The 14,278-nt window shown below is 44.6% G+C and overlaps 1 protein-coding gene across 3 annotated transcripts; it reads left to right on the top strand.

Moving 5' to 3' along the window:
• Positions 1-6,158: 6,158 nt before the first annotated feature.
• On the top strand, positions 6,159-12,513 carry LOC117185714. Of its 3 annotated transcripts, none has more exons than XM_033394848.1 (3): positions 6,159-6,788; positions 11,240-11,381; positions 11,496-12,513. In XM_033394848.1, the coding sequence occupies exons 1-3, from the start codon at positions 6,748-6,750 to the stop codon at positions 12,138-12,140; spliced, it is 828 nt and encodes a 275-aa protein (XP_033250739.1). In that variant the 5' UTR covers positions 6,159-6,747; the 3' UTR covers positions 12,141-12,513. The 3 variants fall into 3 exon arrangements, with proteins under 3 accessions (XP_033250739.1, XP_033250741.1, XP_033250740.1); XM_033394850.1 differs by lacking the exon at positions 6,159-6,788 and adding an exon at positions 7,744-7,764; XM_033394849.1 differs by lacking the exon at positions 6,159-6,788 and adding an exon at positions 11,107-11,138.
• The last annotated feature ends 1,765 nt before the right edge of the window (positions 12,514-14,278 follow it).

The following is a 14,278-nucleotide window of genomic DNA, read 5'->3' as shown; positions in this document are numbered from 1 at the left end:
ACCTCCTGCAGTTCAGGCTCTTGTCGCACATGCGGTGAAAAGCATCATACCCTTTTATATATCAACAATCCGCTGCCTACGTCAGTTAACACGGAACCTGCAAACGCTACTACTTCTCCTATTCAGACAGCCTCATGCTCAGGCCCCAATCTTTCAAGTTCTCTTGTTGACGCTTCATCACCATGCTCGCCTCCTGCTCAGAATCTAAGCTCAGAAGTAGTGCTTCTAGCTTCATCTGAAACGAGCCAAAGGGTCGGTATCAGTATCCGGTATCGGCGCTGATTCTGCATTTCACACGGAAGGTTCAGTTAATTTGGTCATTCAATCCAGGACTTCCGATTACTTCACGAGTCTCACAGCTCTCGTTGCTCCACGTATTACAGGAAACAAGCCTGCTTCTTCATTAGATGTATTTAAATGGGAAATGCCATCCAATATCAGCCTTGCTGACCCACACTTCAACAAATCTCAGCGCATCGATGTACTTATTGGAGCCAGCTTATTTTACGTCATTTTATGCGTTGGACAGATCAAATTGGAGAGGGGACTTCCTATAATACAAAAAACCCGTCTCGGCTGGGTTGTCACAGGTGGAGGTCATTACTCCCACAGCTCAGTGCTCCTAGCTGCCCCTAGTTCGACGGAATTGAGTCAAACGCCTACCGTTGGTTTGGATGAGCTAGTGCGAAGGTTCTGGGCAGTGGAAAACTGCCACGGTCCCGCTACAGAAGCAACAAAGGAGGAAATTGCTTGCGAGGAACATTTCAAAAAACATTGCGGTCGGCTTCCAAGTGGCGAGTTCTGCGTTCAGTTGCCTTTAAAGCTGAGTGACAGTCTTCTTGGAGATTCTTATCAACAAGCCTATCGCAGATTCCTCAATCTAGAGCGCAAGTTGGTTCGCAAATCACTTCTCAAGGCCCAATACGCCGCATTTATAAAGGAATACGTCGATTTGAATCACATGTCCCCTGTCAAAGGTGACGCACTTAAACAATGCAAATTTTTTCTTCCTCATCACTCCGAGTAGTTTTCGACGGATCCGCTTGTACATCTACAGGATATTCCCTCAACGATATATTGATGTCAGGCCCAACAATTCAGCCAAAGTTAGTTACGATTGTTCGTATAGCATTGACTGGTGACATTTGTAAAATGTATAGATGCGTCCGTGTCTCGCCCCAAGATAGTTTTCTGCAGTGCATACTGTGGCGTGACTCACTCTCGAGGAGCTAAGAACATTCAAGCTGGATACCGTGACCTATGGAACGAAACCAGCAGCATTTCTGGCCGTCCGTTCTATGCACCAACTAGCGGCAGACGAGAGTTCGTCATATCCAATTGGCTCTGAAGTTGTGCTGCGGGACTTTTACGTGGATGATTTGCAACGGGGGGAGATACTACAAATGAGGTGCTGGAAATAATTCGCCAGGTGTCAGGACTCTTAGCCAAAGGAAATTTCAAGATAAGGAAATGGTGTTCCAACGATACATCTGTACTCGATCAAACACCCCATGAAGATAGGGAAACATTTGTTAAATTTACTGATGGCAGCGATGTAACCAAGACGCTAGGTTTAGCATGGAATCCCACTTCGGATGAGCTATTATTTTCATTCTGTCCCAATCAAGTCTCTTCGAAACCAACTAAGCGAGTTGTATTGTCAGCTATTGCACGATTTTATGATCCACACGGACTTATAGGGCCAGTAATTACTAAAGCAAAAATATTTATACAGCAGCTGTGGAAAGAAAAGCTTCATTGGGATGAAAGTCTGCCAGTCTCCTTACGCACAACTTGGATCAACTTTATTCAGCAGTTTGACTCTATGCAACAAATTTCTTTCCCGCGCCTATCGTTTCTTCGAAGCAGCAACCTTGAAATGCATGAATTTTGTGATGCCAGCATGAGTGCTTATGGAGCTTGCATCTACGCTGTTTCGCAAGGCGACAATGGAGTCAAGGCAAATGTTCTATCTTCCAGATCTCGTGTAGCGCCACTGAAGACTATCACAATACCCAAGTTGGAATTATGTGGTGCAGCGCTACTCGCTCAGCTTACGCATAAAGTGTCTTTGATGAACTTCAATTGCTCTTATTATTGCTGGTGTGACTCCACAGTCGTTTTGGCTTGGATCAAAAATCAACCATCCAACTTCAATGTATTTGTCGCTAATAGACTTTCTGTTATTCAGGAACTCACATCTGGAATGTCTTGGCTGCACGTGCCAACTGATCTAAACCCTGCCGATATGCTTTCTCGAGGATCATTACCAGCTGAGCTCATCAATTCTCATCTTTGGAAGTATGGACCTACATACTTGACAGCCAGTAAGGATCAATGGCCAAGTACGCCTGCTCTTCCAGAGCCGGTTTTGGAGGCACGAAAAACCATACTAATTACAAACTGCGCGTCAAGATATTTGGTTGAAGAATCAAAGTTTGTAAATTGTATGCAAATTCATTCATCGACGAAAGTCTGGAATAACTGTGGAGGAGGAACTTAACCGAACTGCTTCTTCGTCTTACTCAGCAATCACGTCTATCTACTGAAATAAGAGCCCTGGAAACGCGAAAGGACATCAAGGCTTCAAGCTCGATCGTCTCGCGTCTTAAAAACTCTACCTTGGACTTCGAAGCACGGCATCCCATAATATTGCCCTAAAATCATTCCATCACTTCTGCTCTGATACGGCACTTACACGAAAAACACCTTCACGCTGGACCCCAGTCGCTATTAGCCATCATTCGTCAAACGTACTGGCCAATCGGTGGCCGAAAGACCGTAGCACACGTAATCCAAAAGTGCTTTAGAGTGAAGCCTCGAACTCTCGAGCAAATAATGGCAGATCTTCCGGTGGGCAGAGTCAGCGAATCTCGTGCATTTTTAGTTACCGGCGTGGAATATTGCGGTCCGTTCCTGTGTAAATCAGAAGTTCAAACCGGCCCCCACTAAAGTGCTACATGAGCATTTTTATATGCTTCTCCACCAAGGCGGTTCACATCGAGCTTGTGAAGGATCTTACAACGTCTGCGTTCCTCTCTGCTCTTCGCCGTTTCATTTGCACCCGTGGAAGACCGATTCGTATTTGGTCAGATAATGCCACAAATTTGGTTGGAGCGCGGAACGAACTGGTGGAACTTAAGTCGCTATTCCTAAGCGACAGTCATCAAGAAGCCGTGCATCAAGCTTGTCTCGCCGATTGCATCGATTGGCGTTTCATTCCTCCTATATCGCCACATTTTGGAGGATTGTGGGAGGCGTCAGTCAAGCTTGCTAAACATCATCTTCGACGTGCCCTTGGATCCTCGCTTCTTGGATTTGATGAGCTGCGCACTCTCGCGTGCAATATCTGTGCAATCATTAATTCAAGGCCATTGTTTCCTATTTCAGAGAACCCTGCGGATCTCGATGTACTCAGCCATTTTCTGGTTGGCGCCCCCATCACAACCTTCTTGGAGCCTGACTTGGTTCATTTAAACGTCGATCGCTTCGACCGTTGGCAGAAGGTCACACAGCTTCAGCAAATCTTTTGGTCTCGCTGGCGCCAATGGTATTTAACCAGTCTTCAAGAAAGAACGAAGGGGCGCACCCGGAATCCTGAGCTTCACGTCAATGATGTCGTTCTTGTTAAGGACGAGAACTTCCCTCCTCTGAAGTGGCCTCTAGCGAGAATCCTCGAGCTCATCCCAGGAGCTGAAGGCGTAGCTCGAGTCGCCTTAATCAGGATGGCTACAGGTGTTAGCCGAAGAGCACTTGCAAAACTATGTCTATTGCCTCTACGAGATGAGGTGAAAGGCATGGATCCTTCCACGGGGGGAGTATGTTCGGGCGAAGCCCGAGTGTAAATTTTGTACCATCGTTCTATTGCCTATCAATTCACTTTCCTTTCCATTTTTGTCATTATACAAAACTAACGTAACGTAAGCGTAGCTTTATCTATGCTCGCTCAGCAACATGCTCTCATTTAATCATCTAGTCTTTATCTATGCTCGCTCTTGTTTTCTTTTCTTTCCTATGCCGTCGCTAAGCCGTCAGCAGCTGCGCCTGCTCTAGCAGTTACCGCTTTATATAGTTGGAGAACAGACCCTTTTTGTCCCCAATCTATTACTTTGGCTCGAGATCGGCTCGCTTGCCTCATCCAAGTGTATCACTCTAATACTATTGTAAAGGGCTCTGGCATCTTCGGCCACCCTCAACACACAAAATACCTATAATAAAATTTATAACGTTTCGGAAATTATTAATTCGTGAATTTGAACAATCATAGTCAGCGAAAAAGCTCGTTGTCTCAACAAAGTGCGTTAAGAAATTTCGCGATGTTCAGACGAATTTACACAACTTAAAGAGCTATTTTATTAAGACTCTTTTTCTTTGGAAGATTAGGTTCGAGCCGGAGTCTTACTGGTACAAGCCGCTCACAGTCATATTGATCGATGTATGTACATATGAGTAACAATTCACAAATCCGATCCCCACTTCCTGAGCCACACAAATAAATTCTAGATGTTTGAGGAGTTGACGGATCGTTTAATGCACGGAAGACTAGACTACTTCTGGGACCCCAAGCTAAACATGCTGGATATATATTCAAGGAATCAAACAACAGAAATGTTTCGATGTGTCCAAGGAATGTCGGGCAAGCTAAGGAGGGCTAAAGCTAGAAATCCCACATATCGCAGTTTGTTGAGTGTTCTGCAGGCTTTCAGCAAGTGAACCCCAAATAGTAAACCGGATTTTTGCTCTAATTAAATTATATTTCCCACAGGTCACAGAGAGGAACGCATTGCTATCCCTCGCTGTTACACGAGAAAGTCTCATCAAAAACGTCAAAGCAATAGGTCCTGTATTATCCCCCAGGAGATTATAAATTTTACAACCGGACCAAAAAGAAAAACTGAAAGAATACAAATAGGAGCATCTACATTCTGGGATCCCGAGCTGAAAAACTTCGATATCTAAACAAGCGTTCAAACAATGGAAAAGTTCCGATGTGTCAAAGGGACAGTGGACAAACTTAGAAGGGAAGCTGGGTATACCATATATTGCAGTTTGTTGAGCGTCCTGCAGTATTTCAGTAAGCTAATCCCCTATAGTTAACAGGACTTGTGCCCTCAGTAAATTGTATTTTCGACAGGTCACAATAAGGAATGGATTGCTATCCCTAGCTGTTACCCGAGAAAGTCTTATCCCAAGCGGAAATGCGTCAAGCGCCTGAAAAATCACTCCCAATGATGCCGTCTAGGCAATGGGCCCTGAATTAATCATGAGGAGATAACATTTCTTTTTAAAACTGGATGAAAAAACAAAAACTGAATAACAAGCTTCGGCTTGGTTTCGCTAGGGCCACTTGATGATGCAACCATTGCACGTCAACGTCCTAATAAGAACAAGATTAATTTGGAGTATCTCGCACTCACAGACCCACGCACCGATGGTCTTAGGTACGCCGCTAAGAAATAAAATTTAAATTCATTTTTTTGGGGGCGCATATCAATTAAGACCTGGGCTCTCCTTCTTGCTTGGTTCTGTGATGTATTTTCTCCACAGATTAACACTTTACGTTCCTCAATATTCAAGAGGGAACATCGATAGTGACAGTAGGGGTACTCTCTCACTCAGTCACTTTCAAACAATTTATATTTGGCGCCTACCACTCGCCTCTTTTGGCTCTCTTCAAAAAGGTTAAGGCACTCTCTAAATCGGGTACTGAATCGGTAGCAACAATGAATCTCATTCCATACTTTTAAATTATGTTCTTTATTTACTTTACTTGGATCGACATATGGTGATGATTGGAGCTGCATTTCCCAAAACATTGAAAAGGTGAACCCACTGGGAAATGTAAGTTATGTTCAGAATTCAAAATTGCATGCGTCGAAAAGTGGTATACCATTCAGCCTGAGCCACTTTAACAGCCTAAGGCTGGAGACATTCGGACAGTCGCTAAGAGTGAATATGCCGCAATTATTGGGGAATGTAATTCAAATCTTCTTATCGATTTCAGCTGAGAAAATCAGCTGATTTTTTAAATCTTTTATCGATAAAATATACCGAAATATACCGACTTTTGTCCAAAATATGCCGTAAATATACTGACAAATTGACGAGTGTATTTAACGTCACACTGGCTGTCACACTACTGTGTATTTAAAATTTTTGCTCGTTAGCTGAGGTTGTGGTCGTCGTCGTCGTCGGTCTAGTTGTGGTCATCATTGTCCATTGTCAGCGTCAGCAGTCCAGCAGTTCAGCAGCCGTGCGCGTGCAAACTGTTTAGAATTCTGATATATAAATTAATTGAATCGGGCAAGATCATCAGCCATAGGCCGTCCGCCTGTCTAATCGAACACCGTGCGTGCGTGAATGCAAATTTTTTGGCATAAAACGGCCGCGACTTCTTGAAATCAGCGCAATAGCAATCGCGCCGGGGCAACAGACAGTACAAGCTATCCAGCCACTAACTAAACGACACTAAGCTAAACAAGACTAACTAAAACAAGAGCTGCATATCTAACTGAACTACCTGTAACTGCAGTTGACAGCGCATTTCGTAATCCAAAACCAAAAGCGAAGCAAGAATACGGGTCCAAGAAACAGCTGAAGGCAACGTAACGGCAAGTGAAAGTGCGCGTGTATTTGTGAATAGCGAAGGCAAACAGAAAATTTCTTATATCAATTATAACCTGCGTTTGTCAGCAGAAGCATCAGAAGCAGAAGCAGCTCAACACAAGAAAGCAACACGAATTCACAATGAGCGGATACACAGACCTCACCAAGCTGGAGACTAATCGGTAAGCCACGAATCCAGTTCGCTAGTTAAAGTGCTTAAGTTCAATTTAATCAGAACGATGCTAAATTGGTGGAGAGCAGAGTGGTGCAGCGGGGCAGACAGCCATAAATTCCTCTCTTTCTCTCTCTCCCTCTCAGCAGCACCAACCGTCTCTTTCGTTTGCACCGAAAACGAGATACAAGAAATTTATCGTACGATTTTGTTGGACGGGTGGACGGACGGTTGGACGGACAGGAAATTCAAACACGAAAGAAAAAAAACCAAGCCAACGCGCTGCCCGCTGCCCGCTAATATGACACAATCGTCTATATCTATATATCGTACCAACCTCTCTGCTCTCTGAAATATGTAAACGCTGCCTGCCATTTACCGATAATAGTTATTACTCATCCACAAACATACGATGGCTATACATATTTGCCACATGAGCAGACCAGGCCTAGCCCGGCCCGCCTCCTTGGTAAATCACAAAAACGTTTTTTGATTCACAGTCTTGTGTACATATGTATGTACATACATATGTACGTTCGTATGTAAATGTGTGTATGTATTAGAGCCCTGCACGAGTACACACTAATTCGTATTAACAGTTAGGAGCCACACTGTGCACAGTATCAAAACATGATCCATGTCTCCTTTTCACACTATCTTTCAATTCATTTTCTTTCCTTCATTTGCTGACTCATTGACTCAAGGCATAATTGTCGAGTGACTCCTGTCAAATCGTATGACTCGCACTCACACTGTTACGAAAAACGTTGTGACAGAGAGAGAGTGTATGAGGTGTCTCTCTCGCTCAATTTGTTGTGCATTGTTTTGCTCACTGCAGTGTGGAATGTGTGAGTCAAACGAATCGAAAGAAAAGAAAACGTCAAAAAGCTAACGAGAAGGACATTTTCATTTAATTTTCTGTCGGTGCTTGTACTGTTTGCTAATTACTGAAAATGGAAAATTCGATTGTTGGTTCTTTTGATTATGTAAGTTTAGTAGAAAAATGTATTCGTGTGTTTCTATTCGAATATTATATGCACATTTAATTCGCAGTCCTTGTCACCATCTGGCTTCGAATTACCAGCCGATATAAAAGCAAAAATAATGGCTGGCCAATACAAAATTAGCCAAAAACGTGGCAAAAGCAAGGTGTGGGAAGTTTTTGGTCCTGTCGTTGGAGAGGACAGCAGTGTTATTCCAAACATTGTGGCATGTCGAAATTGTTTTACGATTTTCAAGTTTACTGGTGCCAATTTGGTCCGGCATAAGTTCTATAAGGTTACCAAATCTGGTTTTAACACAGTGTTCACAATGCTCAGAGTGTGCACAGTGTGCATAGTGTTCACAGTGTTCACAGTGCACAGTTCAACAATATCGACTGTTGCTTGTGGAATGCTTATATCAATGCTTCTGCTTTTGCTGTGATGTGTATCTAAATCATTTGCTGGGAATCGCACTCACACTGGCTTTTTTTGACAGTTCAACTGAATCATGACTCTAGCTCATACATGAGAATGTTGTCAATGTGTTTTTGTAGACAGTGTGAAATATTGATAGTGTTCGAGTGCACACGATTCAGTTAAGCCAGATGGGATAATTTTTGTAATACTGTGCACTCATGCAGGGCTCTAATATGTATGGATAGTTTTGTGTGTCGCAGCTATTGTATTACTATTACTAACGACGCTTTTGTGGCAATTGTCGCCTTGAACAGAAACTTACGGCGAAACCCATCTTCGTTCCCCCCGCAGTTTATGTGTGTGTGTGTGTGTGGTCGTTGGCCAGTTTTGATCGAAGCTAGAATATCAAATTGGTAGTACGCGGGGGCGGCCATATCAAATATCGATTATGTTTAGTAGGTCCGAACCCCAACACCGCCACAGTGGTGGAGGTCAGACGAGGGGCCAAGTCGTAGTCAAGCTAAGGCAAAACAAAACCAAAAAATATTGGTCAATTCGGTTCAACAAAAAAACGAGTGTATTGTAAACATACATATGTATATGTTTATACATATGTATATGACCATTGCCCAACGTTGCAAATACGAGAAATACCACAAAAACATACCAATCGCAGCCGCAGCAGCAGCAACGTTGCTGTTCAACAACAATTACAGAGAGGAGCATCGCATCGCCAAACGATTTCATTCATCACACGCTCAGCTGAGAGGAAGAAGAGGGAGAGATGTCATCAGTGGAAGAGCAGCAGCCGTCTCTTGCTCTAACAATTGCCCGTACAGTTGCTCAGAAACATCACGCCACACGCCACACACACACACGGTTCCTAGTAAAGAGAAACCCGCTGTACAGTCAAAGAGAGCACTAAAGCACCATAGTTTGAGCGTAACGGCCGCCGCTCTCTTTTGTGGCAAGTGTCAGCTTGTGAATGCTGCAACCCAACAACTCACCACCACCCACTGTCTGCCGTCACTGAATGAAAATAATCGCCTGATTTCGGTGTTGTATGCGGTACATAGTATTTCTCTGCAGCTGTCTCTGCTTCTTTTTTGCGCGTGTCGCGTGACGCCGCGACTCGTCGCCTCCTCCTCAGCTTAGCCCAATTCTCAGAGTCAGGCGGCCCAGCCAGCCAGGTGTATGGCAGGGGGGGGTGGCAGAGGGGAAGAGAGCTCTTATTATTATATCAGATACGGAGATGGAGCCGATGGCTGGTTTGTTCATGCTGCTCTCCAATTGGTTGGCTCAATGTGGCGTGTTCTTCATGCCGGCATTTCTTCTTCTTGCATGGCCAGAAAGAGGGGATATGAAAAGGGAACAATAGGGAAGAGCTGGCCTGCAAGCAATTGTTGTATTTATAACAAAAGGTCAATAGCGCGGACACTCCCGCTGACTGGCGTGCGGGACATTCGAGTGTCGTATCGCCTGATTAGAACCATCTAAGTAAATCAACCCACAGGGGTGGGGACGATGCGGTGTCTAACATTCCTCGCAAATAATTGAAACTAAATTGAGATGATTAAACAACAATCAAATAAATTACAGTGTCGATCCTTCCCACCTCTGGGGATGGGGCTGGGCCTGGGGCCTTGTCTATTCGAAATTATGTGCCTCACAAGTGTCCGAAGCTGGCAATCGTTGATAAGATGATAATTATTTTTGCATTCCTACGCTCTGTCTGTCCCTCCGTGTGTCTGTGTGCGGTTGTAATTCAATGCTCAATTACGTTAATTAGTCATTTGTGTGAATGAATACTCGTAGGAAACTCTGCCTCTCCCCGTCCTGCCCCTAGACCAACTGCAAAGTTCTCTGTCCCTGGAACTGTGCCAGACAAACCTTGACACAAGCGGGTCTGCCAGTTGTTCTGCTTCTGCCTCTGCTACTGGTACCTACCGATATCTATCCATCTATCAGTCGGTCAGCCGTCAGAGCACGCAGTGGTCGCGTGGCCCGCCCCCATCCCTCACACTCTGTTACATGCATACATATGTACATATGTATGTATGTGCTTTCCCATACTGGGGAGACTCTGGGGGTAAGAGGTCTTGAATGGCGCAGTCTGAAAACTGAAAAATAAATTTATATCAGTTGCTCGATTTGTCCCGCCGTCAAATACAATAGTTGCGATCACGCGGCTACCCACTGGCTGCGCTGTCGCTGTCCTAATCTTAAGCCAAACAAGCAGCAGATACAGATACGCAGCTGGTACTTGCTCCTCCAGCTGATTCGTCGTCTGGGTGCTGTCTGGCGGCGATAAGCCGGGTCGGGTCGGGACTTTGGTTCGTACTAGTTTAAGCTCTCGCCCTGGGGGTTAATGGCTGTCAAGTGCTTGCGAGTTGCGAGTGATTTTTTATTGAGCTTGACGGGGGGAATGACTGTTACGCGATCCCAACGTGAAATTAGCTCTTAATGAAAGACCCCGCTCTGACCGGCGAGAGTTGCATAAGGTGTCCGTTCGTAGCACTCTACTTTGCTCAAAGCTGCGATTCCAGCTCTAGGGAACTAGGGAACTGACTCTCTTCCAGCGCTCGCAGTCCCAGCACGAGGCTGGGTCAAATTGGCTTTTACTTCCAGAAATAGAAATCTTTCGGTCTGTCCGTCCGTCTGGGCTTTGTTTTAGACCCGCACGAGCACTTTCAGGTACAATAGCAGGCACCGCCAGGGCGGCGGACGGCCAACAGGTTTCTCTATTTTATACAAATTCAATTTGCGACAAAAATTCACTAATTTGCATAGAAACCAATTCATATCTGTCATACGCCACGTTGTCCAAGAGATTGGGCGGCGCACCCATCCGAAAGAAAGAAGATTTCGGCGGAAGTCTAAACGGCGCAGACTTAACGACGCTTGAGAATGGCCAGCGTCTGGTGGGGTCTAGTCTGATGTGGCATGGGTCCCCAATTATGGTATCTATTGTCTCAAACTGGTTTCCCCCCACATTACTGGTTAGCCGACTCAACTGAAGATCATCTTTATCATCGTTCTGCTTCTGTTCTGCTTATTTCAGGAACTGCCTGCGCCGCATCGCCCGTCACGATGAGCAGCAGTTCTCCAAAGACAGCATCGTCAATGTGATGGAGAAGTTTGTGAAGACTGTCAACATTATGGACGACACCATTTTGGTGCCATGCAGGCTCATGGATCGACAGGTACAGCATAGCATCCGAACCTGAAGCTATCTTCCAAACTCTTGCCTCTCCTCCCACATAATCACAGCCCCAACTGATGTATGCCACCCTCTTTGCTTGCTTGCTCTCCCGCAGATCGGTGACAGCACTGACATTATACCAGCCTCGGGCAAGGACACTACCGCCAACCAGCTGACACAGAGCTCCACTGCCCAGGGCAAGCGGGGAGCGGCCCACTCGAAGAACGTGCACGAGTTCCTCAGCGCCTCCGAGCTCTTCAATCTCTACAGCATGCTGAACGCTCTGAAAAAGGATCTGCTCTGGACCGCCAATCAGGAGGACGATGAAGCTGTCGAGATGGAGTCCCACCAGCAGCAACAACGCACCGCCAGTCCCGTTGCTAATTCCAGCGAGAGCAATACTGAGTCCAACCCCTCGAGTACAACATCTGCATCCAACAGCATCAAAGGTCATGTGCGACGCACCTCCACCGCCTCAATGATGTCCACCACCTCTGTGAGCAACATGAGCGACTCGGAGGAGAACGACTCGGGCCTGGAGTCGGATGGCAACAAGAGCGACCATGCCCAGAGCAGCGACGGCAGCGACATTGTGGACGACGCCTGCCAAAAATCGAAACAGGCCTCCGGGGACAAGGCCACGGAGCTGGCGAAACGCTGCCGGAGACACCTGAACGGTCTGTACCAGTGCCTGGAACAAATGACAGAGGCGGCCAACTATCTAACCGCCAGATACCAAAGTGATATTGGGCCCGTCTAGGAGTTCCAACTCAACACCCTCTCCTTCTTCTCCTACTAAATCTAATCCTTCGAACTGGTCGGGGCTAATCTTTACACCATATATATAGTCTGTTTAGTGGGCGGGTCTGTTTACTCTAATTAGTATCAATCGAAGCAAAGGCGAGGTCTTTCTCAAACTGTTCGAGTGTCTCTATCTATAACTATATCTATTTCTATGCCTACACCTAAAACTATATGTAACGCGGGGGTGCTATGTACGTGTGACACATGTGTGCTATATATGTGTGCCAGAGGAAGATTGTATAAATGTAAAACAGTTTGTAGTTGTAATATTAGATAGTGCAGCAGCAACTAAAGCAACAACCAATACATTTTATATTGTAAACTTGCAACCATTTCGGCTATCTATGTTTTTCTCTTTCTATCTGTATCGGGGTGTAAGGGGAATCGAAACGAGTCACAGAAAGCAAAGCGTATCAACTCTTAGCATTCCTCCGGTCGCCGCATTACGCTAAGGGTTTGAGGCCCAACTGCACTCAAGTCAAATCCTATTTTAGAATTTGCTCCCCAGGCTCGTTTCCGATAAAGTATAGAGCTATTCCAGATACATCTAAAGCTATGGGTACTGCAAAAACAAACAATGTTCAACAAGTACAAGAAATCTAATTTCTAATTATATTACGAATACGAATACGAGTGAAGTGGGAATGGGGTTAGGGGATCAGAATCACAATCAGAATGGGAGTTAGGGGGTTGGTTACCGACATTGGGGGAGGGGGAGGAATTTTAAAGTTTAAATATTCCAGAATTGTTATTGTAATTGTTTAAGCCAACTATTTTGTGCCGTTATTATGTCTCGTTGGATTCTTCACTTCGCAACAGACCAGCGATTAAGTTCAATGGGGGCTCGGACGATCGATCCCCCTAAAAAGTCATTTTGAAACCAATTTGCATATCGCTGGCCCGGCCATCGAAGCACACACAGAACAAACTGTAAATTACTAACGTTAATAGTCGCTTGTGCGAGAGCTAAATGAGAATTATTTATACAAAATAAATAAATTTACTTTACATTTATACCACACGTCGTTTTTGTTTCTTTATTTCGTCTTCAAAGGTATCTTTTGTGTCTTGCCTGTGTTTTATCGGAGCGGCAAAGAAAGTGCCAACGGTGCTGAAATTGAATGGATTGTGGCTCGTGCGATGGGTACAAAGGCCAATTGGGTCGATGCGGGCTGTGGACAGGTGGCAATGGTCATCATAAATGTGCCATATAGATTACAGTGAGCATCGGCTAAACGTACTCGGACTTCAAAGGCGAATTTCGATACAAGTCTGTTCCAATTCTTTTTATAGGTTTTGCATTCTTCGGAGTGTATGCTTCTGCTCTTTGATCTAGTCCAAAATACTACCTAATGGATTCTATATACATATGTATATATCGATGGCTATTTTATCTTATCTGGGCTTAGGTCAAAGATACATACAAAAGAAAGCTTCATTTTAGATTAATTGTATGGATATCAAAAAACGAAAAGTTTTCCTTGAATCTAATCTCTTTTTTTTTAAAGACAAATATATGATTCATTACTTTTGCTTATGCACATATATCTAAATCGTAAACAAGATAACATTTTAAGTTGGAAATGATCATTTTATTTTTAAAAATTTTTTTTACGCATGTCCCAATCGAAGATTCCTGTGGCTGCCCTTTCCGTAGCCGTAAATTTTCCAGTGCATCCCAATCGGAGATTCGACTATCTAATCTCTGATGACACTAAACTGATTGCGGATGGCGCGTGTCAATGGTGGCAAGTCATTGGGTTTATTCCTCTCTTGACTCTGAATAGGTGTATCTTTGATGGACGCCGAAACTTTCCTCCACACATCGATAATCACGGAACGGAACCGATTGATCTAAGCCCCAATTCCTTATCTGTGGAAAAGATCATGTGCTGTGCTCAAGACGGGGAAGAATGCTTTAAATACGAGTGGGAAGTAATTCCCAGTGCAATTCATTGGCCATTCCCATGAAAAACAATCGATCATGGGGCTGTCTCATGTCCAAACCCACAATATAAGCTCCCAGCTCAAGTTCAGGGCAACGGAAGGGTAAGGAAATGAAAAATGAGAAATGAGAGTTCTCGAGTTTTTGGT

This window comes from Drosophila miranda (assembly GCF_003369915.1).
Source record: "Drosophila miranda strain MSH22 chromosome Y unlocalized genomic scaffold, D.miranda_PacBio2.1 Contig_Y1_pilon, whole genome shotgun sequence".
Taxonomy (NCBI): domain Eukaryota; kingdom Metazoa; phylum Arthropoda; class Insecta; order Diptera; family Drosophilidae; genus Drosophila; species Drosophila miranda.
Note: the sequence above shows the minus strand (reverse complement) of the source record. Positions and strands in the feature narration are given on the sequence as shown.

Coding starts and splice junctions, on each gene's coding strand:
- LOC117185714 (XM_033394848.1), top strand. CDS start 6,748: ATGAGCGGATACACAGACCTCACCAAGCTGGAGACTAATCG. Junction 6,789..11,239: donor ACCAAGCTGGAGACTAATCG/GTAAGCCACGAA, acceptor TGCTTATTTCAG/GAACTGCCTGCGCCGCATCG. Junction 11,382..11,495: donor GCAGGCTCATGGATCGACAG/GTACAGCATAGC, acceptor GCTCTCCCGCAG/ATCGGTGACAGCACTGACAT.